General features: G+C 45.4%; 3 protein-coding genes across 5 annotated transcripts; 1 reads left to right on the top strand and 2 right to left on the bottom strand.

Moving 5' to 3' along the window:
- Nucleotides 1-3,032: 3,032 nt before the first annotated feature.
- On the bottom strand, nucleotides 3,033-5,235 carry LOC113127152 (cyclin-dependent kinase 5 activator 1-like). Its single transcript, XM_026301456.1, has 3 exons — nucleotides 4,718-5,235; nucleotides 4,157-4,294; nucleotides 3,033-4,011 (listed from the first exon to the last, which is right to left on the bottom strand). Exons 1-3 carry the CDS (start codon nucleotides 5,123-5,125, stop codon nucleotides 3,550-3,552), a joined length of 1,008 nt encoding a protein of 335 aa, XP_026157241.1. The 5' UTR covers nucleotides 5,126-5,235; the 3' UTR covers nucleotides 3,033-3,549.
- A 1,723-nt stretch (nucleotides 5,236-6,958) lies between these two features.
- LOC113127258 (formin-like protein 2) lies at nucleotides 6,959-17,797 on the top strand. Of its 2 annotated transcripts, XM_033325538.1 has the most exons (28): nucleotides 6,959-7,199; nucleotides 8,836-8,919; nucleotides 9,002-9,082; nucleotides 9,186-9,262; nucleotides 9,344-9,427; nucleotides 9,566-9,709; nucleotides 9,792-9,918; nucleotides 10,077-10,153; nucleotides 10,543-10,636; nucleotides 10,723-10,797; nucleotides 11,070-11,180; nucleotides 11,568-11,717; nucleotides 11,899-12,000; nucleotides 12,100-12,320; nucleotides 12,437-12,540; nucleotides 12,619-12,807; nucleotides 13,048-13,068; nucleotides 13,389-13,513; nucleotides 13,785-13,987; nucleotides 14,221-14,455; nucleotides 14,545-14,613; nucleotides 14,726-14,806; nucleotides 15,239-15,368; nucleotides 15,456-15,616; nucleotides 16,094-16,195; nucleotides 16,795-16,893; nucleotides 16,980-17,103; nucleotides 17,302-17,797. In XM_033325538.1, exons 1-28 carry the CDS (start codon nucleotides 7,083-7,085, stop codon nucleotides 17,388-17,390), a joined length of 3,276 nt encoding a protein of 1,091 aa, XP_033181429.1. In that variant the 5' UTR covers nucleotides 6,959-7,082; the 3' UTR covers nucleotides 17,391-17,797. The 2 variants fall into 2 exon arrangements, with proteins under 2 accessions (XP_033181429.1, XP_026157460.1); XM_026301675.1 differs by lacking the exon at nucleotides 13,048-13,068.
- A 1,482-nt stretch (nucleotides 17,798-19,279) lies between these two features.
- Nucleotides 19,280-23,030, bottom strand: rgn (regucalcin). Of its 2 annotated transcripts, XM_026301678.1 has the most exons (8): nucleotides 22,941-23,030; nucleotides 21,743-21,963; nucleotides 21,441-21,623; nucleotides 21,260-21,360; nucleotides 20,310-20,424; nucleotides 19,996-20,127; nucleotides 19,755-19,909; nucleotides 19,280-19,661 (listed from the first exon to the last, which is right to left on the bottom strand). In XM_026301678.1, the coding sequence occupies exons 2-8, from the start codon at nucleotides 21,903-21,905 to the stop codon at nucleotides 19,611-19,613; spliced, it is 900 nt and encodes a 299-aa protein (XP_026157463.1). In that variant the 5' UTR covers nucleotides 21,906-21,963; nucleotides 22,941-23,030; the 3' UTR covers nucleotides 19,280-19,610. The 2 variants fall into 2 exon arrangements, with proteins under 2 accessions (XP_026157463.1, XP_026157462.1); XM_026301677.1 differs by lacking the exons at nucleotides 19,280-19,661; nucleotides 19,755-19,909; nucleotides 19,996-20,127; nucleotides 20,310-20,424 and adding an exon at nucleotides 20,460-21,170.
- Between the last annotated feature and the right edge of the window lie 386 nt (nucleotides 23,031-23,416).

Here is a 23,416-nt window from a genome sequence, read left to right as displayed (position 1 = left end):
ACTTCCTGTTAGCTTAAGAGAAATACCTTATTGTTTAAATTGTATTGAGCATGATGTTAGCCTGTTAGCTTAGCGTTAGCTTTCGTATTGGCGCCAATTAGCTCGTTAGCTAACTAGCATATTGACGCTAGCTAGCTAACATAAGGTGGTTTAGCTATCTTTAGTAATTCCACATTCAGACTGCTTCGTTAAAAACTCTTACTTACCGCTCCCCTGCTTTAGTTTCACTTCTTTTGTGACTAACTGGACAGAATTTACCTGCCAGTTAAAAAAAAAACAATTTTTTTAAGAACCAGAGCCGCCGTTTGAAACAAGCTAACACCACTTCCTGTTGCCGGTTTTCACAATAAAATTCCTCGCGCCAAGAAAAATGTCGTCTCTTATTGTGAAGGGCGCTGACAAAATGTTGATTTATGTTTTATGCTAAATTAAATTTATATTGCGAGATATTTACAGTATGCTGTTAATAAAATAAAGACAATAACCCCCCTGCAAATCAGTTCTGCTTAAATCATGTAATCAGACCATAATCAATCACTTCCAAACAATTCAGCAAAAGAACAATTAGTGATGCTAAACTTCAGTAATCAATCATATAAACTATTATACTGTAACACATTGTTTCATAATTCATCTATTTACTAAATATAGTTTCTATATAAACAGCTGTCCTTTAAATTTGCTTTAACAAATTGCAGCACAGTCCAAAACTGGCTAAATCTCATATCAGCCATGATATATCCAAACTGCAAATTAATAAATAAAAAAAGATGGCAAACCAGACCAGTAGGGTCATACCAACTTTCAGTACAGGACAGTTTTAAATACTCAACACATCAGACTTTTGGTAAGGAATCATTGTTAAATAGTGGGTCGTATGTTACATAATGAAGAAACATGTCTCCCAGTGCAGCAGTGTGTTTCAATTGTGTGTTTTTAATTGTTCTTGAACAATGCAGGTATATGGCACAGACCAATAAGCTAAACCAGGTTGGAGACTGACACACATTAATCTCAGCTGAGGCAGCTCATTGTGTGGGTATTGTTGAAAATGACAGGTCTTAAACTAAAACAAGTAGAGTATCCCAGTCATTTGTTTTCTGTTTGTTTCGCGACTAAAATTTGTAAAAATCTGGGATTAAATTAGACCACGTCTATGGTGGGTAGAACAATCTCAGACTTTTTTTACATTTAGAGAGAATAAAATAGGCAATCATTTCTACATGGATCATGTGCAAATAAACACCCTTCAAGTACATTTAATTAGAACAAAGTCAACCTCAGTAATACTTTAATTTCATAACATGCTGGAGTATATAAGTGTCCAAATACTTTAAGGTAATCATGTTGAACTTTAGACCATCTGTCTTTTAATTTTTCCATTTTTTAAATAAATTATATATTTTTAAATTTTAGTGTTGTGATTGTTGTCCATCGTGAAGCATCCTTTACTCTTATCTGCATCTCTCCTCTTTCTGGAGCATTATCAGACATTTTTTTTTTTATATCCCTTCATCTCTGTCTCACTCTCTGCAGCAAATTCAGACCAATCAGCAGTAAGCACAGATGCATCATGTGATCTCTGTGTCCGTTATTCACAAAAACTAGAGCAGTGATGCAGCGATGACTCACTGCAGTGACACACACACACATACATACACACACACACAGCTGCTGTGTCACATCTGTAGTTTACAGACTCGGATTATCTGATCCTACTTGCAATACTGGCATTTTTAAATATTAAGCACTTGTACATTCACTAGGCTGCGCAGGTACTTCCAGAGACTGGGCATATTGGTCAGAATGGGAAAATACTTCAAGAGACTGGGCTGATGTGACAACCACAGCCACAGAATTAACCACAGCTCAAGCCGTGATTAAAAGGTTTTGTTGTTGCTGCAAATTTTACAAGCTGTTTTTACAGAAATTATGCATTTGCTAATGTTCTGCATAATAATACAGGTGTCATGATGTCCAGCTCTGGTCCTGTTTAAAAACATTGGCACAGATCAGTTAATCCGACCAGTTATACATTCAGCCTTCAGACAACAGAGACAGAAATCATCGAACTCACATGAACTGCCCAACATGTCTCCAGACCTGCTGTTTCTGTCCGGGGCTGCCGAGCAAACATCATGTCTCACTGCAACAAGGAGCGAAAAATAACAAATGCAAATGTAATGACGGCTGCTGCTTTCAGTGCTTGATCCGTCTGTGAATCTGTGATAAATGCTCCAAATAATGAGGTGAAGCATTTTAGAATAACATCTCTTAGTTTTTACACATTAGCCACATGTTCAAGAGCACTCGTGTCATTATTAACAGTGGATTATTATGTCCAAACTTGTATTCTCCTGATATTATACCACAGTATCTCACACCTCCCAAAGTACTTCCAAATAAACACAGAGCAGTGAAATGGAAACTGGACAGGAAAAAGTGGTCACTGATGTCTGTTTGTTGTAGGTGAGATGTGACCACATTTAGCTCATGGTACTTCTCTCCAACACAGGACAACAGGTTTCAGTTATGGGTGGGATGATCTTGGTATATCCAGGATGAGCGGGGCTGGAGCCAAGCACAGCATGCAGTGGGTAACAGGCAGGGTCCCCACCTGGACAGATCAGCAGCCTATCACAGGCCTGACACACAGAGACAGACACACACTCACAATTTAGAGTCACCAACAAACCTGACCTGCATGTGTTTGGACTGTTCGAAGGGAAAACCCACACAGACACGGGGACAACATGCAGACTCCACACAGAAAGGCCCCGGGTCCACGAGGTGTTGAGATGGTCTAAAATCAGTTTCCTTCACTGTCTAATGCAACTGCAGTTATTTTACCACATTAATTACATAACCTAAAACAAAATAAAGGTCCCACTAAACTTCAGATCAGAGATGTGATCATGTTAGTCAACATCCGATCAACACTGTCATATTTTTAATGACCTATGTTATCCCTTAAACCGTGTGGTTTATTAAAACAGCAGGGACAAGACTAACATGATTAAACTGTGGCTCTGTATAAAGGCAGAAAATATTCACTCTTTCCCATTTGGTGTTTAACTCTCACTGAAAATGTTTTGGATTCATTTTTGTCTTCTGGCAACTTTCAGTTTCTTTGTCACGATGTTTTGATTCTGCGAGTTTCTTGATGTTTACCGTCTCTGTTGCTTTTAAAAACCTGTCGTAATAAATAAATAAATACTTTCCCGTGGCACTGCCTTACACATGTTTTCTTCAGCGATACGGCTAAACAAAATAAGGCTGGATGTGTATGCAAGGTTGCCATGGTAACTCGTCTACATCCATGATGGTACAATCAGAAGATGGTGGTGGTTTTGATCAATAGCATGCAGTTAAAGTGAGCGAGTGTCCATATTCCAGTCTCTTTGCAGCAGGAGGTCAAAGGTCATGATTCTTCCATCAGTGCTCATTAGTCACATTAAAGCTGCAGGTGCCGCTGGGTTACATTCAGATCTGAGCCGGTCTCAGTCTCATGAACAAACACTGTAGTTTCCTCTCCTTTTCTCATCTCTCTTAACGATCCAGATCATCACTCCTGTTTTCTGCATCATTTTCTTTCTCTTCAGTCTCCTCTTCTTTCTTCTTCTTCTCCTCCTTCACTTGATCCTTCTCATCCTCCTCCCTAGGCCTTTGTTTGTCCTTTCCTTTCTCCTGTTTCTCCCTGTCTCCTCCCTGGCTCTTCAGGTCTTGAAACACCTCGGTGAAGAAGTGTGGGTCAGCGTTGATTCGCAGCATCTCACAGCTCAGGTGGCTGATCAGCTCCAGCGCTCTCTCCCAGAATGCATCACGGCTGGACTCCACCAGGAAAGGTTTCAAGGGGTATGAAATCTCATTGCCCAGGTAGGAGTAGGCCAGGTAGAGACAAGTGAGGAAGGTGGCGTGGAGCTCCTGCTCTGAAGACGTGTCCTCAACCACTGCCTCCCTGCACAGCAGGTACACAAAGACTACACTGGCAGGACTGATGAAGCACTGGTCCTGCAAAGGGACAGGACAAGTACTACTACACATCAAAGACAGAGAGAAGAGCAGTAATACTACAGAAACTGGACAGGGAATACTACAGAGGTAAGACAACAAATGTATTGAGCTTTTTGACAATGGCAAAAACCCAAACACTGACCTGCCAGCCCTGGACTAGGAGCGCTCGGTCCACGTTTCTGAACCAGAGGACAATCTGATTGGACGACAACTCCTTCAGTTTGACACAGCGACGACACAAAAAGTCAGAAAGACAACGAAGGAGCTCGCCTGTCGACGCCTGCGGTGGAAAAAGACACGTGAGAAAGAGTTTGTAAAACTGACGGGACAAAACTCATCAAGCTGTTAACCTGCAGGTGTTTTAATAAAGCTTCCCCAAACTGGCTGGCAGCCATTTTTATCAATACTTAAGCCAAAGACAAATAAAAATAATTCTTATTTACAGTATCACATATTTTTTTATTATATATTTTTGTTTTTACATATTCAGTTTTGTAACAGTATTGAAACAATCCTGTTTTGACCAAATACATATTTAGGATCAGCTTCAAAATAAAGTATGAAAATTATTTATTATTGCAGCATCTCAACATAAAACACTTTATAAACCTCCAGATGTTTTCGTGGGTTTAGTCTCTTTTCTGTTCCGACAGGTTTGTTACTGAATCATCACCTTTCCGTTAAAACGTTACAACACACCGACCTGCACCACCACCCGCCGCGGTGAGATGATCAGGTCCGGCCTGCCCTGCTTCTGGTTCTGGTTCTGAACGTGCTCCGGGACGGTGGGTACCGGTACCGGGATGGGCCCGTGCCGATGTCCGGCCTTCAGGGTTCTGTGGCGGCTGTCGGTGGCCGCCTGGTCCCGCTGCACGTTCACGGGCTCGGACACCGCGGGCTTCACCTTCTTCCCGCCCTTCCTCTTGGCTCGCGCCGCCACGAGGCGCTTCTTCCAGCTGAGCGCGTGCAGCAGCACCGGGTGCCGCTTCTTCTTCTTCGCGTCCTCCTCCTCCTCCTCGCGGGCTTCCAGGGGCTTGTGCAGCGCGAGCTTCTCCGGCCCACGAGCCGCGGCTTTTCGCGAGCCCGGAGACAGAGACAGCACCGTTCCCATGACGACGACCGGACCGAGCGGCGCGAGCCTCTCTGCGGCAGCGGAGGAGGAGGAGGAAGAGGAAGAGCCGTGCGTCCGGGCCGTCCGTTACAAAGGCAAACAGAAAGATGTCCGCAGCTCCATCGCTTCTCCGCCCGTCTGTCTGTCGGTCCGCTGGGTCCCCCCTCTCCACCTGTCTGTCCACCTGTCTGTCCACCTGTCTGTCTGTGACGCAGCGCGGTGGGGGGCGGGGCTCCTGCAGAGACTCTGTCCGCGGTGCTGAAACAGGAGAGAAGATTAAAGGAGAATTACACAGATTTATCGCTACATGGACGGATCCAGGGGGTCGGGGCCCCTAAAACCAGAGAACCAGGAAGGGACTGATAACGCTTTCTTTGGAAAGACAAGCAAAGGACAATAAAACGAAAGCCAGAAATAAAAATAAAAATAAAAACTTTGATGCAAAACAACTAGAAAGAAAAAACAACCTGAAAGAGAAAAATGACCACAAAATGACAAAAGGAGACACAGAACTATCAGGATGTGGAAGAAGAATAATCAGGTGCTGAATAAATGCAAAGAGCTGGAAAACAGCATCTGCAGTGATACAGTAGAAAAACAAACAACTACAAACAATATCTTAGGATCTAAGTCTCATCTGTGCTCATGAAAGATGTTTTAGGTTTATCACAATATGAATTTGACCATTAAGACCATTTCTACTTCTAATCCTACATTACAAATATCCACAGTGCTAACGGTAGAGATCCTCCTGAATCAGAAACATCACTTACCCTCCTTCACCACAGGCTTAGTCCAGAGAGTCCACCAGGGGGAGCAGCTGGTTTACGCTTCAGTCGCTTTGGCCCAGATTCAGCCTCAGATCATCTCAGTGTTTTAATTTTAAAAACACTTTCAAAATAAGAGCTGGAGTCCCTGAGATGAAATACACATCCTGTTGTTCAGCATCAACACTTTATATATTAATATCACTGAACATTATTTTTCTTTATGACATTTATGGCTATTTTGGATTTATATTTAACCATGTTTACACTAAATTATATAGTCAACATTTTTTCACTGATTACAACTATTAAAAATGACATTGAGCTTATATTTTAAACACATGTTGGATACAAACATTTAAATATATTCATGTGTAAATAATAATCCTGTTGTTCAGACTAATAAAATGTTTAACAGCTGATCCAGAATCAGATTATACACCTCTCTCTCTCTGTCTCTCAGACACTGTGTGCATGTGTGTGGTTGTCAGACCTTGAAAGGGCTGTTTGGGTCCAGGTCTGAACCAGGTTTAGGTTAGAACCCACTCAGGGTTGGGGGTTTAGCTGTGTTGGTCCAGGTTTGTGTGAGGGTGAGGGGTGTGTTGTGTCAGAGTGTCCTCACAAAGACAGAAAGGCAAGTGTGTGTGGTGGGCGGAGCCTGTGGCAGCAGAAGGTTCATTGTCTGAGGAGGCAGAGAGAGAGGGAGGGTCGAGCGAGGTAGACAAAGACTGCGGCTGAGCGAGAGAGAGACAAAGAGGAGGGAGGCGAACTCTCTCTTTCTTTCTTCGTGTGGGGGAGGAGAGGGGGAGGATTAACCGGCTGATCTGCGACACGCGCTCACACACACACACACACGATTCATATTAACACACACACACACACACACACAGCAGCAGAGACTGAGGCTTCATCAGGATCAGCATCATCATCATCATCATCATCAGCAGCAGCAGCAGCGGTGGTGGTGGAGGCGGCGGAGGCGAGGGACAAAGAGACAGAGACGGGAGGTGCAGGGAGACGATCTGCACCGTCTGAGGAGAGAGACAGGCCTTCGGCACCTCGACCGCCCGTCTGCGTTCAGACTGTGATGGCCGACCACATGTTCGGCTGCTGTGTGTTGCTGTAGGTGGGTGTGTTCAGTCTGTTCGCGGCGTGTGTCTGTGTGTGTGTTCACGGTGTGTGTGTGTGTGATGGGTAACGCCGAGAGCATGGAGAGCCAGCTGGCTGTGATCCGGTCCAGAGCTGCACCGGTTCGACTCCCTATGCCCGACCCGGCCGAGCTGGAGGAGAGGTTCTCCATCGCACTGGTGAGTACACAACACACACACACACACACACAAACATCACACACACACTGATGTATTCTGAAATATGCAGATTACACTGACAATAAATGAGTCTCTATGAAGTGCAGACATTAAAGCATTAAAGCCGAGTCCATGGTGGAGTCCACAGCATCTGCAGGACTGAGGTTTGTCATAGAACTGCTGCCGTCTGAAATCCCCACCTTTAGAAAATTAATTTAAAGAGAATCCAGATGCTTCACACCTGGTCCTGGTTTCTCTGAGAACATGGATCCATGGATCCTCTGCTGATTCTGGCCAGCCTGTAGACTACCAGCAGATTTACAGATTAACTCACGAGTCCTTCTGGTCTGAGCTGAACCTGTCTGGACAGGGACGGACTCCTCCAGCAGACCAGTCTGTCTTTTCTACGTGGACCATAAGATTCAAATCCTCCAGACTCAGACGGTAGCATCATTCAGAAGGAGTAAAGGAGGGACGGGCTGCACGCTGAAAGGGAGAGGGATGCATTTGGTCAGGAACAGTACTGACATCAACAGACCAAACTGTGCCAAGAAAATACTCAACACCATTACACAGTACCACCACCAACCCCCCATGTTGTTCCAGTCTTCAACAGCCCAGTTTTGGTGAGCTCCTGTCTCCTGCAGCCTCAGATTTCTGCTCTTGGCTGATATGAACCCGATGTGGTTTTCTGCTGTTTTACTCACTGGCCACGAGGTTTGATCTGATGCTTGTTATGAGAAGTGTTTCTGCAGAAACCTTTCACGGGTCATGTATAAAGTCTTAAAAGTGGCTCCGGGTCTTAAGGGATCCCTTCATCTGGAAGCTCTGAGCAGGTTGGTTAACCTCAAGGGCAAAAAGTTGGTCAGTTTCCATCTCAGGGTCGAGTTGGGAAAATCTGGGAAATGCTTTTGCACAAAACGTCTACTAGAGAAAGACTCGGCTAGAACAGTCCATCACCATCCAAGTCCTCTATCGCCGTGAGGTCCTTAGACGACCTGGAGTGAAATGCCTGGAGAATAACCAAGGAAAAATCCATGATTATTTAATATTGACACGTGAATCGAAGCTCTGCGTAAACCAAAGATCACAACACTGTTTTCAGAGAATTTTCTGTCTGACTGTTCTTAAATATCAGTTCAGGTTAATATCTTCTGAAAAACGGGGGTTGGGGCAGGCCTGGACGTTTTCCTGGCTGACCAAAAAATGAAAGATTTTTAAAATACTTGATGTTGTTAGGAAGTGATCTGATTGGATCATGGTTTAAAAAATAGAGGTTATTCCTACCTACAGTCTCTGACCCATATTTGTTGTTAATAATCTGGTTTCTTCTGCTGGGTTGGGTCTGTGTCCATCCTCAACCTGCTCCTCTGTCTGGCATACAGAGAGTTTTTGGATTTTATTTTTCTCTCATTTAAAACTTGCTTGTACAGTAAATGTCTCTGCACCTGCTAACACCCAGAAACCTGCTGTGTGTTTCTTTATGTTTCAGTAGAAGAAAGTTCAGCTGGTCTGGGTTTTCTTTGGCTGTTTGACGAACACGATTTTGTTGCTGCGCTAACGAACTTTAAAACACATTCTCTGTATTTACTGGTCGAAGAGTTTGAAACAAAAGTTGAAACTGACTGTGTTTCAGAACTCGATGAACCTGCCTCCTGACAAGGTGCGTCTGCTGCGGTCCTACGACAACGAGAAGAAGTGGGAGCTCATATGTGACCAGGTAGAGGGTGTTAATAAAGCTAATGACCTCACTGAGCATCTTCTTCATCTTTGATCTCATCCAATCCTACTGTCTGATGCAGGAGAGGTTTCAGGTGAAGAACCCTCCACACACCTACATCCAGAAACTGAGGGGCTTCCTCGACCCAGCCGTCACACGCAAGGTGAGATGGGAAATGGGGTTTGTAGCTGGTTTATTTGTTTTTCAGCCAAGAAATGAACTGAACTTGTCTGTTTTCCTGTCTCACTCTACCCGCCTGTCTACAGAAGTTCAGGAGAAGAGTTCAAGAGTCAACTCAGACACTCAGAGAGCTTGAGATCTCTCTCCGCACAAACCACATCGGGTACCTTGTCTTTTTAAATACCTGTCTGTCTGAACACCTGTCTCCGGCTCTACCTGACCACCTGTCTGCCTCTGTCCATAGGTGGGTCAGGGAGTTTCTGAATGAGGAGAACCGAGGTCTAGATGTTCTGGTCGAGTATCTTTCCTTCGCTCAGTATGCCGTTACGTAAGTACGGAAGAGTCTTGTTGGGTTTTACTTGATGAGAGTTTCTTGTGTCATCGTAGGAAAAAAAATGGATGACACAAAAACTTTATGCAATATTTGTACGTATGTGAATGTATGTCCATCTGTGCTGATGTTCAGGTTTGATGGGGAGCAGTCGGAGGCCGGAGGCGAGGTCTCATCCATCGACTCTCCCTGGAGTCGGTCCATCGAGGATCTCCATGGCGACTGCAGCCTCCCCTCCCCATCCTCCTCTGTCCCCCGAGCAGCTCGACATTCCATCAGGTGACAAATAATAAAAATAAAACGAAACAGATGGACTCACCAGGCGGCGTTCCCTCTGATCTCTGATGTTTGATCCTTGTAGTTCAACTCTGGTGACTCGCTCCAACACGCTGCCAAGTCGTCGAACTCTGAAGAACTCACGACTCGTCTGTAAGAAAGACGACGTCCACGTTTGTGTCATGTGTCTCAGAGCGATCATGAATTACCAGGTGAGACGTCAGCATTTCATTTGACTTCGCCTATTAACACAGACGCAGGAAACAGAGATCTTGCTCAGTGTTTCTCCAGCCAAAATACTGTAAGCAGTTTAATATAAAGTGACATTTATATCATGAAAAACTTTAAATCTGAGCTGTGTCTCCCCCAGTACGGTTTCAACATGGTGATGTCTCACCCTCATGCTGTCAACGAAATCGCTCTCAGCCTCAACAACAGGAACCCCAGGTCAGTACTGTTCACATGTATTACTACAAATACAACTACACAGTATAAAGTACAAACTACAGACAGAGCTACATGAATAAAATCACCTCTACAACAAGCGTGGACGCACATACTACACACATGTACTACAAAACGCTTACAACTACACATGAAATCACTAACCCACTACTGAAAAACTACACAATAAAAGTAAAAAACCACAACTACAAAGGATGAACTGCAGAAAAGTGAAATGAATTAAAAACCAGACTTACAGAGAAGATTTGCTGTGTAAGGACAAATCACTACTGTCCAATAAAAGCTAAATGGGGGCAGTGCAGTACTTCAGTGTAGTAGAAAAACATAAGTAATGAGCTTTTTGTAAAATATCTCCCTCCACCTTCTCTCAGGACGAAGGCTCTGGTGTTGGAGCTGCTGGCGGCCGTGTGTTTGGTCCGCGGGGGACATGAGATCATCCTGTCGGCCTTCGACAACTTTAAAACTGTAAAACATCCTGAGCACTGATCTACAGTTGACCGCTCGGCTGATTCACTGACTGATTCACTGACTGACTGATTGATCTGTTGCAGGTGTGTTCAGAATCGATGCGTTTTGAGAAGCTGATGGAGCATTTTAAGAATGAAGACGACAACATCGACTTCTTGGTACGAAGTGTTGACATTTTTAAATGTTTTTCGACCTTCTAATTGGTTTATCATTTAATTAAACTCTGGATTCATTCATTTAAATATTCCTGTGTTGTGTTGTACTGTTGAAGCTGAGGTCAGTCAAGATGTTCATGCCAGAAATGTTTAGAAACTGATGCTGAGAGTGAATATAATCATTAATAAACCTAATACTGACCTAACATTAACCTCGACAATGCAATTAAAGCTCAACTGAATGTGTGTGTCGTTGCCGTGGAAACGGTCATCAGGTGGCCTGCATGCAGTTCATTAACATCGTGGTTCATTCCGTGGAGGACATGAACTTCAGAGTCCACCTGCAGTACGACTTCACCAAACTCAACCTGGACGAACACCTGGAGGTAAAACAATCACATGACTGGCTCTCAGCCAATCACAGGAGAGACACAGATCATCATCACTCTGCATTGTATCTATAGTTCCACCACAGTCTGTGGTCTATGTCTGTGGAGATTCTCTCTGATCCACATCAGGGTACTTGTAAAGATGGTCTTCAGTGGCACCTGGACTTACTTTTCGCCCAAACGGCTTCTTCAGTTCTGACTGAGTGGTGTTGAGTTCAACGACCTTCAGTACAGTTAGAAATGAAGAAGCCTTGTCAGAACCACAAGAAAGTCTAGCTGCCATGAAAATCACATGATCAGCTCCCCCCAGTCACATGACAGGCGATGGTTAACAACAGTATGAGAAAATGACAAATGTCTCCCCTCCCACCTGTCTCACCTTAGAGACTGAAGCACACGGAGAGCGACAGGCTGCAGGTCCAGATTCAGGCATATCTGGACAACGTGTTCGATGTTGGGACGCTGCTCGAGGACGCAGAGACCAAGACCGCCGCTCTGGAACGAGTGGAGGAGCTGGAGGAGAACCTGACCACGGTGAGACAGAAAAGTGAAGAGGCAGGTGTTGCACCAACCTGTACCTGTCTCTCTCTCTCTCTCTCTGTCGTGAGGGGATGGAGAATCTACTGGACATGGAGACGAAGTGACAACAGACAGACACGCACAGACAGGCAGATTTATTACTGACCTACACCTGTCTCTCTTTCTCTGTGTTCAGATGTCGGAGCGTCTCCTGGACGTGGAGAATGAAGCCATGCTGAAGATTGTCGAACTGGAGAAACAGCTGATGCAAACCAACAAGGAACTGGACCAGCTCCGAGTCAGTGCAGTCCAGTTTTACCACAAAACCCAAACAAACATTTAGCCGCCAGTTACCTGACCAGTAACGTGATGTACTGTCCCTTTAACACCTGCGCAGGAAGTGTATGCGAGCGCCAACACTCAGGTGCACACCTTGCGGCGGATAGTTCGGGAGAAGGACCAGACGATCCGGCGCCAGAGCCGTCTGGAGCGTCAGGCACAGGAGGCCCAGCAGGTTGGAGGACCCGGAGCCCCTCAACCCCAAAGAGGAGAGGGAGATGGGGGAGTGGCTGACTCTGCCTCACCCTCTCCTCCGCCCTGTGTAAACCTGTCCCCCAGGTGAGATCTACAACCTGCAGAGCAGCAAACAGAGACACGTGTTCAGTCGGTGCAGATTTAATGCAAGAGGCTTCGTTATTACGGGGCTGACCTGTTTACCTGCTTGATCCCTGCAGCCCTGAGACCGTAGCCTATCACAGCATGGGACCTGGGATGGGCGGAGCTCCGGGGATGCCGGCCCCACCCCCTCCACCTCCTCCACCACCAATGCCAGGCACAGGTGAGTTTCAGCTCCACCAATGAGAGAAACTACCTGCACAAAAAAACACTAACACACGTTTCTTCTTTGTCTTTAAAGTGTCCAACGGGCCGTACCCTGCACCTCCTCCCCCTGCTGCTCCTCCTCCTCCCCCTCCTCCACCCCCACCCCCCTGTCGGACCAGTGAGCTCTCTTCCATTCCCATGCCGCCCCCTCCTCCCCCCGTGGCCCCCCCTCTCCCAGGGTCAGGGGGATCACCTACCGTCATCTTTAACTCCGGACTCGCAGGTAAACCTACACTAATGTTGAACGATGTGTTAAAAACTGATTTAAAGAGCTACAGGAGAACACCTGGACACCATTCCAGCCAGGTGAGACACCAAAAGCTGGATTTACGAGACAGGTCAAAGCCAGATCACAAACATAAGCAACACAACATGAGCATCCAGGTTGTTGAGATTCAGGTTGATCACTAAAATGTGAAAAACTTTGGCTCACAAATGTGTTTCTCTCTCGTTCTGCTGACAGAGGGTCCTCTCAAGTTATTCTGTACGTTCACTTTCATTATTCTATTTAAACTGTGGCTGTCCTGTCCCTGTACATTATATGCTTTCTTTACTCATCGTGTCGATCATCACCATCAACCCTGTTCAACTCTGACTCAAACATGTTTTACCTTCATGAAATCAGAGGTAAAGAACAGTCCTGAGATCAGCTATAATCTGAGCTGTAACATCAGGGGTGTGTGTCGTTCACCCATCTCCCTGCTCACCTGTGTCCTCATTCACCCATTTCCCTGCTCACCTGTCTTCCTGATCACCTCCATGCTCACCTGTGTCCTTGTTCACCTGTCTCCCTGCGTCGTGCAGCTGTGAAGATAAAGAAGCCGATCCAGACCAAGTTCAGGATGCCCGTGTTGAACTGGGTCGCTCTGAAGCCAAGTCAGATCAATGGGACCGTCTTCAATGACATAGACGACGAGGCCATCCTGCAGGTAAAACCCAAATGTTTTAAGAACTTTATTTAAACAGTCCTGTTACAATGCTGCTGGTACAAGCTGCTGCAGTAGTTTCTGTGAAGATTCCCCACCAGGCTTTGTGGGAAAAGTGTGTAGAGCCTCACATTATTATTATTATTATTAGTAGTAGTATTTTGATGGTTATTAGCAGTAACAGTATTACTACCAACACACACAAACACAAAGTCAAGAGTCTGATTTATTCCCTACCTGTGTCTCTGTCTGAATTCCTGACTCTCTCTCCCAGGACCTGGATGTGGAAGAGTTTGAGGAGCTTTTTAAGACCAAGGCTCAGGGTCCAGCTGTGGACTTGACCCTGTCCAGACAGAAACTTCCTCAGAAAGCTCCTTCCAAAGTTTCTCTGCTAGAGGCCAACAGAGCCAAAAACCTGGCCATCACTCTGAGGAAAGCCGGCCAAGGGTCAGAGGTCATCTGTCGAGCCATTCAGACGTAGGTTTAAACCCACCAGTCAGAAAAACTCCACCTGTGCCAGTAACAGCACAAGTACTGACCCCAAAAAAATCAATCAATAACTTAAGTGCAGTAGAACCAGGTGGTAGCAGACCTGGACCAGACCAGATACCAGGTTTCGATCAGCTGGGGCCGATAATCAATCAGTAGCACTTGTGTCGGGTCCAAGTGACTCCCTAAACTGACCGTGAATCTGCTTCCTGTCTGTGCAGGTTCGACCTGCGGACCGTCCGGGTCGACTTTGTCGAGTGTGTGATGCGTTTCCTGCCGACAGAGGCCGAGGTGAAGGTGCTACGGCAATACGAGAGGGACAGGAAACCTCTGGAGGCTCTGAGCGACGAAGACCGGTTCATGATGCAGTTCAGTCGCATTGAAAGACTCAGTCAGCGCATGTCGATCATGACGTTCATGGGCAACTTCAGCGACAACGTCCAGATGTTAACTCCGGTAAGACAGACAGGTAGCCAGACGGACAGGTGTGCTCACAGACAGACAGGTAGATGTGACCTGTCTCACCGTGTTGTGTTTCCTCCCAGCAACTCCACGCCATCATCGCTGCTTCAGTTTCTATAAAATCATCTCAGAAGCTCAAGAAGATCCTTGAGGTGAGTCCGACCTTACGTCTGCAGATGAAACCACCTGATTCTGTGCGTCAGTGTATGAATCTAGGATTTGTCCGTCACACCTGATCCCGTTGTTGTCACTGTTCTGCTGTAGATCATCTTGGCTCTGGGGAACTACATGAACAGCAGTAAGAGAGGAGCCGTGTACGGATTCAAACTGCAGAGTTTAGACCTGGTAACAGACACAAACACACGTTTACATGTAGAAACATCAGATTTGAGCCAAGAGCAGGATTTTTAAAGTCCATCAGCTTTAATGAATCCGTTGGTTGGACAGGTGACCAGATATGAAACAAGTATTTTAAATGTGACTAGCTTCAGACAGATTAACATGAGCTTTAAACAGTGTCAGTGCAATAATTATTGGTCAGGGCTGTGCATGGAGCTAATCTGGTTACACGTATGTGCAGGAGCAATAACCTGTTCATTTCATTAAAGGCTTCTACACGTGGCTGTCTGCTGACTCTTTACCTGTGAGGTTTCAACAGAGTAAAGAAAAATAAAAACAGAAGCTACTCTGTATCATGGACTGACAGGTCTAACAGCGGGGCCTTTCATTGACTCAGTAATATTACGATCATGTTAGAATGACTGTGTGTGTTTTTAGCTCCTGGAAACCAAGTCGACAGACAGGACACAGACGTTGCTTCATTACATCGCCAACGTGGTGAGAGAGAAGTATCCTGTAGTGTCTCTGTTTTACAACGAGCTGCACTACGTCGACAAGGCTGCTGCAGGTCAGTCTGTCAGCCAATCAGAATGCTGCACAGCCTCGGACGTCACGCGGCTCACCTGTGTGTGTGTGTTTACCTGTGTGCGCTCAGTGAGTCTGGAGAACGTGCTGTGTGACGTGAAGGAGCTGCAGCGCGGCATGGAGCTCACCTGGAGGGAGTTCAGTGTCCAACACAACGCCACGCTCAAAGACTTCATCAGCAGGAACGAAGCCCGACTCAACAAGCTGCAGGAAGACGCTCGCATCGCTCAGGTGACAACACACACAGGTGACACAGACACACAACGCTCCTCAGTGGCCACACTGACATGTTCAGCTCGGCCTTTTGCTGCCATCCGGTGGCTGCAATGAGGAACAACAAGAAACGCTGCGGCCTGTGCAGTCAGGTCGTCATTTTGACTTTGACTCCCTCACCTGAGTCGTTCTCTCTTCTTTTCTGTGGAAAGACATTTCTAATGAGTGAGTTTGTTACACTGTTTTAATTCAATGTCCATAAATGTTCTGTAAATGTACCAGAGTCCAATTCAACCTGAGAGGTCTGGGTCTATCAGGTTCAGGTTGTCCATAGGGACAGGATGCAGTTGTAGCACATTACATGGTGCTTGTTAAAGCTTTAAGTGAAAGTTGTTCCTAATTTGGAATTAAAAAGCCCAAAATGATCAAACTAAAGTTTGTTGTGACCACAAACCAGACTGTAGTGACCACGTGCTCTGACTGGATTCATTTCAGGACGCGTTTGAGGATGCTGTGAAGTTTTTTGGAGAGAGCTCAAAGACGATGCCGCCCTCCGTCTTCTTCCCCATCTTTGTTCGTTTCATCAAAGCGTACAGGGTGAGTGACCTCAGCTGCCCCTGTGCATGAGCCTGAAGCATTGCTGCTGTCTTTTTGTGACATCACATCCTGTCATTCAATGTGATAGGTGAGCACAAGCCCCACCCCCCTCTGAGAGCTCAGGGAGTGAACTGACCTCTGTGGTCACAGTGGGCAGCCAGAGACGATGATAAACGCTCGGTTAACAAAAGCAGCCATAAGCTTTGTTACTGACGGAGCTGTGCTAATGCTAATGCTGATGCTAATGCTAATGCTAAGCTTCAAATCATGACAGTTACTTTGTCAGGAAACCTCAACATGAAATATCTGCAGGTTCCTCTCCCTCATATATCTCTATAACCAGGAACAGCTTCATTAGGTCCCACTCTGATTGGCTGGGGGTGAACATGAGCCATCACCTCCAGCCAATCACAGCAGGTGCTCATGAATAATGTGCATGTGATGGCAATAACTTCAGAACAGCAGCTAGAGGACAGAGGAACCTGGGCTGCTTATAGAGATGGATTTAGAGAAAACTAAACAACCGTTGGTGAGTATTAATACCAACAGGTCAAAGGTCGTGGCCCAGTTTTAATTTGTGTGTGGCCCTGTGTGTTCAGCTGGCAGAGGAAGAGAACGAGCAGAGGAGGCGTCAGGAGCAGATGTTGTTGGAGAAACTGGAGCAGGAGGAGCAGCAGCAGGAGGAGGAAGAGACCAAGGTGAGACTCGGTTCTCCTCCACTGAATCTGATCATGTTATAAGATGAAAGTGATTTGCAAACCCAGCACTCTGCCCCGTCCCCCAGTCTCCATCACACAAGGGGAAACGGCAGAAGCAGGAGCTGATCACAGAGCTCAGACGAAGACAAGGAAAAGACAGCCGCCATGTTTACGAAGGGAAGGACGGCGCCATCGAGGACATCATCACAGGTGAGCGTATCGTCCCAAACACACCAGGTGTTGGAGCAGATGCATCAGACTCTGTAGATCTGAACCATCTTGATCCATCACATTTATCTACCGGTTGTCATCAAAGAGACACTGAAACCATCTTTATTAAACGCCTGAAAGACGATTAGTCTTATTTCACAGTGAGATCTGATCATGGTTATTTTGTCTCACCTGCAGCTCTGAAGACCGTCCCCTTCACGGCTCGATCGGCCAAACGTAGCTCTCGGTTTTTCTGTGACCCCGCCCACACCGAGGAGCACTACTGAAAAAAGAGAGAGAGGGCGAGAGACCTTACATTAGAAAGAGAGCGCTTATATATGGCCATGTTTGAGGACTTCAACTGGCCACACCCACTTCTAATCGATGGGACCAATTAGCACTTTGAACATTTCTGATTGATCAATGTGATGGCATCATGTTTTGTATGTTATTCTACTGGTCAGAAGGGACAGACTGAGCACCCAGACACCATGTGACCTCTGAACCCCCGTCCCCCGACCCCATATCTGCTGCAGGTCAAATCAAATCAGACCAAAATGTATTTCTACAGCACATTTAGACAATACAATAGTAATGATCAATATGTGAATTAAATATGATCATCCTAACGTTTAAAAAATTTGTCCAGCTCAGACACTGGATAATTCAAACCTCTGGCCTGGACACTACCAACCAAACCCCATTCAAAAATGTTGTAATTTAACCACTTTAACTCACAGAATTCGATAGTGGAGCAGCAAGTTCTACAAATACAAACCTCCGCAACAACAACAGGCTACGTCCCAACTCCAAGACAGCTTCACTTAGAAATGATTTAATAACTAAAGTCATTTTCTTTAAACATGAAGGATGTTAAAAACACCTGATCACAGTATTAAGACAAAGTTAAAGTTGATCTTGGCCCAAAATTATTTTCCAGTAACTGTCCTGACATGACTATTAAAACCACTCAGTGTTGGTTCTGGGTCAGCAGGTCCTTGGTGCTTTTTCTGAGTTTCTTTGGTCCATATCTTTAACTGGATCTTGTACAGGGTTCTACTCTTTTCACTACATTGCATTCTATTGTGTTCTACTGTATTTACTAGCCTTACCGGAGCCAGGGGGGTGCACAGAGACTGGCAGCTTTCTGAAGAACTGCAGTGGAAGGTTTATTTACTGACTTTATGAACAGGAAAGGTGTTGGTAAGAAGCATTAGTATTCACATTAACAGAAGGTGTCAAACTGGCCTTCGGAACCAAAATCTCTAACCCCTCTAACCCCTCCCTCACCTTCAACACATTTCCTCTGAACTGCTGCGAGACCCACACCAGCAGAGACTTAGAAAACCGATCTCATCATGTAGAGATACGGATGTCTTTGTCCGTCTCTGCTACTGCTGCTGTTTACTGTTGATACCAATGGCTGCCCAGTCTGACCAGTTTCTCTCTGATGCACCATGAGAATTCCACACTTTTCCCTTCAACATCAACAGAGACGCTGAAACAACAAACCTGGGAGTGACTTACCTTGTTTGAGCTGATTGGTGAAGAAATGTTTCTGTCTTCAGTATGTAGCAGAGGGCAGGACACAAGTCCAACCTGAAAACATCTGGACAAACACAGATACCTACAAACAGCACACCTGAACAGGTGTCAGGCATCAGTCAAATCTGGACACACCTGCAACAGAGACAAGCCAGTAGAAACATGGAGGGTTTTGGAAAGACCTGGACAAGCACAGACAAAGCAGGACCAACCTGTCAGATCGCATAGTGTTCGTGGAGGGTCCAGTCTCAAACTGGTGGGTCAGGTCCCAGCAGCTCTGTATTCCACGCGGTGCTGTCCCCCATCCTCAACCCCCTGTCCTCACCCGTCCCCCCTCATTCATTTCACATTTTAAACCTTCATGTGAAGTCGGAACGAGTCCGAAAAGTCAAACAGCACAAAGTTTTCTACATGTACATACATTTTCTAGGAATCTGTGTAGCAATGCTCGTACTGTTTAGTGTTTGTTGGTACTTGCTGGTGATTCTGCACTTGGTGTGTAAATAAAACGCACCCTGCCCACATGATGACACGTCTCCCAGTTTACTTCATTTGGCCTTAAAGTCACATGACCAGATAAAGTACAGTAACCCGCAGTCCGGCCCCAGCAGCAGGTCTACAACACTAACAGTTCAGACGTGTGAAAAGTTTTAATTTCTTTTTACTAATTACACAAAGTTCAGTTTTACAGGGACTCGTTAACCAATGTCAGTGTTACAATTTCTGTGTTTTGATTGGCTGAGTCTCTTTCTCATCGATTCATTTACAGGTATAAACGTCTCCAAACTTTCCTGACTCTGCAAATCAACAATATGCTGTAAGTGAATTATATGTCAGCTACTTGTTAATGCAAACCATTTATTAATAAAGTTACTAATGCAACGAGCTAACAGTTAGCCTGTTCCTTTTTCACTTCCTGGAGCGGATCTGTGCTGTGATTGGCTGTTTGATTCTCCTGAAATTTATCCAGAGAAAGAGTTTGCTGGACGACCTTTGACCCCGAGTCCTCTCACCTGTGACACATAAACAGACTCAATTAAATTCAAATCAGGGCCTTGGTGCCAATTTCCAGCTGTGCAGGTGAGTCAGTGACACAGAAGTCTCACCCTGAAGGTGTGCCCGGCCAGCGGCTGCTGACTGCTCTCTGATTGGTCGAGACCCAGACTGGCTGAGGTCACATAGAGGTCAGAGTAATCCGGACCACCGAAACAACAGGAAGTGATTTTCATCACTGGCAGTGAGACCGTCTGCAGTCGTACACCTGAGGGAAAACGACAGCCGTTTTTCTTTTTCATCATCATCATCTGTCGATTCCATCTCAGACTCTCACAGACCAGTACAACTAACCAGTAGCAGGGTCTATGTTGATGACCCGTCCTCCATTATAACACGCCACCCACAGTCGCCCATCAGCATCAACGGTCATGCCATCAGGAAGCCCCTCCCCTTTCTCCATATGGTACACCACACGACGGTTACCTAGGCAATGACAACACAACATATAAACACAAACGTTTAACTTTATGTCTCTGAATTATTTTGTTCTTACAAAACTTATGGTAAACTGTTCCTTTAATTCATGTGTTTATATAAGTCTGAGTACTAATACACACAGGTACTACAGTATCACTACATGTACTGCAGTATATGCACATGGTTACCAAGATGTCCAGTGTTTGAGTCGTAGTCAAAGGCGTCGACGCTCAGAAACAAACTGTCAATGTAGAAAAACGTCTTCTGATCCAAAGACCAGTCCAGCCCATTAGATATGTCCACCTGAGAGACAGGTACAGACAGACAGACAGGTGAGAGACCAGTCCAGCCCATTAGATATGTCCACCTGAGAGAGAGACAGACAGGTACAGACAAACAGGTGAGAGACCAGTCCAGCCTATTAGATATGTCCACCTGAGAGAGAGACAGACAGGTACAGACAGACAGACGAGAGACCAGTCCAGCCCATTAGATATGTCCACCTGAGAGACAGGTACAGACAGACAGACAGGTGAGAGACCAGTCCAGCCCATTAGATATGTCCACCTGAGAGAGAGACAGACAGGTACAGACAGACAGACAGACGAGAGACCAGTCCAGCCCATTAGATATGTCCACCTGAGAGACAGGTACAGACAGACAGACAGAGGTGAGAGACCAGTCCAGCCCATTAGATATGTCCACCTGAGAGAGAGACAGACAGGTACAGACAGACAGACAGACGAGAGACCAGTCCAGCCCATTAGACATGTCCACCTGAGAGAGAGACAGACAGGTACAGACAGACAGGTGAGAGACCAGTCCAGCCCATTAGATATGTCCACCTGAGAGACAGGTACAGACAGACAGACAGGTGAGAGACCAGTCCAGCCCATTAGATATGTCCACCTGAGAGAGAGACAGACAGGTACAGACAGACAGACAGACGAGAGACCAGTCCAGCCCATTAGACATGTCCACCTGAGAGAGAGACAGACAGGTACAGACAGACAGGTGAGAGACCAGTCCAGCCCATTAGATATGTCCACCTGATAGACAGGTACAGACAGACAGACAGGTGAGAGACCAGTCCAGCCCATTAGATATGTCCACCTGAGAGACAGACAGGTGATGTTACCTGACTCAGGCGTTTGGTCACAGTGAGGTCCGACGTCACAGAGAACAGAGATCCTTGTTGCTTCTGAACTTCTGCAGGTCTTTGCTCCTTCCCCATCGTACCTGAGACACGGTGCACTGTTACCATGGAAACAGAGGCTCACCTCAGGAAGGTGTACATGCAGACATTTTAACAGACTGACCTGCCAGCAGCCGCCCGGTTGGATCAACCTTTCCGTCGTTGAGTCGGTTGTTCGGTTTGTCCTCGTCAACCTCCACCAATGATGTCATCGCTTGGGTCGACCAATCAAGAGAAACAATGCTGCGACCCACACCTGCGACATAACCACCTGATCTACGAGGAACAGCAAATCCCACCATATCCCCTGAGGACAGAGAGAAAGGTATGAGGTAGAAGATGAAACACACAGGTGTGATAAAGGTGTAACTAAAGTTTAATTAAGTAATTTAACACATTTTAGCGTCTGAATGCTAATTGGTCAACCTGTCTCCACAGACTTGACCTGATTGGTCGTTGAATTCCAGCGGTGGATTTTCCGCCCAGCGATGTCGACAAACAGAAGTGTCTGCTCTGACTCCTCCCACACAGGCCCTTCACCAACCAGAGCACTGGCTTTCACCACACTCTCAACCTTCACAGATGACATCCTCACCTGTGCACCTGGACCAATCACTGAGCAGGACCCACCTCACTCACCTCTACCCCTGTTTCCATGGAAACAACAGGAAATCAGGTTTTTAATAAAGATAACACAGAAAATAAATTAAAGTACATCAAATTAGTGTGTACTACATATGCAGTACACCAACATTTACATAATACTGCACCAAATAACACGTGATAGTAGTAGTATACATGACTACAAAGTACTAGACTATGTACTACACTATTATGGATACTACATAGACACTACAGCATATACTATTACTACATAACTAGACAGTACAACATGCAGTACTACAGTCAAATACAGATTACAGCAAAAGTACTAGAGAATACAGTATGCACAGGTGAAGTCTGGGGTTATACTGTAATGCTGCATACTAGACAGTGCAACATGCAGTACATGTTATACAACTTTAAATACACGATGACTGCATGTTGTACTGCAGTAACACATGTAGTTCTGGTGATATGCAATAGGCCTACTGATGCCGTATAAATAGTAGTACACAGTGCTGACTAAGAGTCCAATGTACTAAGCAGTACTACAGTACTCTGATTATTTGCTGATCTGCAGGATTTTGTTTAACTAGGTCACTTAATGTTTAAACCGCTGAGTCGACACTTTAGTGCCAGACTCCATTAACAATCCGCCCATTTTTATCGGTGACACTTATTGCAGCGTTTTGCGTCAATTTAATTCTTCTTCTTCTTCTTTAGGCTCCAGATGTTTCACACGGCGTCTCTTCCGCTCAGTAAAACCTCAACCGTTTAACCGGAGTCCATTAAAACCATTTCCGTCTGTTTTCGTAACCGATTTGAAGAATCATTCCTGTGCCTCCAGGAAAAAATCACCTCAGTCACTTCACTAACGAGGTTCACTCTGGAAAAACTACAAGTCCTTAAAATTCACAGATTTCTAAATAACACTGGACTTTCTCTGTGCGGTTGCAAACCAGGCCTGCGCAGTAAAACTACAGTAACAGTTTAGTTTGTGTACAAATACATAAATACTCACCTGCTGCAGAAACTCACAGACTGCAGTCCTTTGAAGTACCTGTAGTACTTGCTGGATCCGACAAGATTATTCTGCCACTATGAACGAGCCTGATAGCTCCGCCCCTCCCAACCGATCAACCCTCCCAAACGCACCCGAACGCACCAACAGTGTTAATAAAAGTGATCTGACTTATAGTCAATAATAAAATATAATGAGGTTAATACACCACAACAAAGTTTAGGGAAAAGATTAGACTGAATTAAAGTGATCAGCTGTATAAAGTACAACTGTTTAAAGTTATTAAAGTTCATTATACTAATCAAGAGCAGATTTTTGATTTATTAAATATCAATGAAGCTGTGAAATACATATGACAGCCCCCCCCCCCAATCACTTATTAAATATTTATCAACTGTTATTAAAGCAAAGAGGTTTTTTCTCCTTTGGACCATTTACAGCAACATGATATTTCACTATTATTTCTGTAAATGTGG

This window comes from Mastacembelus armatus, chromosome 2 (assembly GCF_900324485.2).
Source record: "Mastacembelus armatus chromosome 2, fMasArm1.2, whole genome shotgun sequence".
In the NCBI taxonomy this organism is placed as follows: Eukaryota; Metazoa; Chordata; class Actinopteri; order Synbranchiformes; family Mastacembelidae; genus Mastacembelus; species Mastacembelus armatus.
The sequence above is the reverse complement of the archived record's forward strand: the minus strand, read 5'-3'. Positions and strand labels throughout refer to the sequence as shown.

What these genes read in the sequence shown, in the direction of transcription:
- LOC113127152 (XM_026301456.1), bottom strand. Translation starts at nt 5,125, where the DNA reads ATGGGAACGGTGCTGTCTCTGTCTCCGGGCTCGCGAAAAGCCGCGGCT. An exon ending in CGCGGCGGGTGGTGGTGCAG is followed by an intron (nt 4,295 to 4,717) that starts GTCGGTGTGTTG and finishes TTTCCACCGCAG; the next exon opens with GCGTCGACAGGCGAGCTCCT. An exon ending in TCCTAGTCCAGGGCTGGCAG is followed by an intron (nt 4,012 to 4,156) that starts GTCAGTGTTTGG and finishes GTCCCTTTGCAG; the next exon opens with GACCAGTGCTTCATCAGTCC.
- LOC113127258 (XM_033325538.1), top strand. Translation starts at nt 7,083, where the DNA reads ATGGGTAACGCCGAGAGCATGGAGAGCCAGCTGGCTGTGATCCGGTCC. An exon ending in GGGTCCTCTCAAGTTATTCT is followed by an intron (nt 13,069 to 13,388) that starts GTACGTTCACTT and finishes TGCGTCGTGCAG; the next exon opens with CTGTGAAGATAAAGAAGCCG. An exon ending in GTTTCATCAAAGCGTACAGG is followed by an intron (nt 16,196 to 16,794) that starts GTGAGTGACCTC and finishes CTGTGTGTTCAG; the next exon opens with CTGGCAGAGGAAGAGAACGA.
- rgn (XM_026301677.1), bottom strand. Translation starts at nt 21,905, where the DNA reads ATGTCATCTGTGAAGGTTGAGAGTGTGGTGAAAGCCAGTGCTCTGGTT. An exon ending in GGTCAAGTCTGTGGAGACAG is followed by an intron (nt 21,624 to 21,742) that starts GTTGACCAATTA and finishes CTCTGTCCTCAG; the next exon opens with GGGATATGGTGGGATTTGCT. An exon ending in AACCGGGCGGCTGCTGGCAG is followed by an intron (nt 21,361 to 21,440) that starts GTCAGTCTGTTA and finishes ACCGTGTCTCAG; the next exon opens with GTACGATGGGGAAGGAGCAA.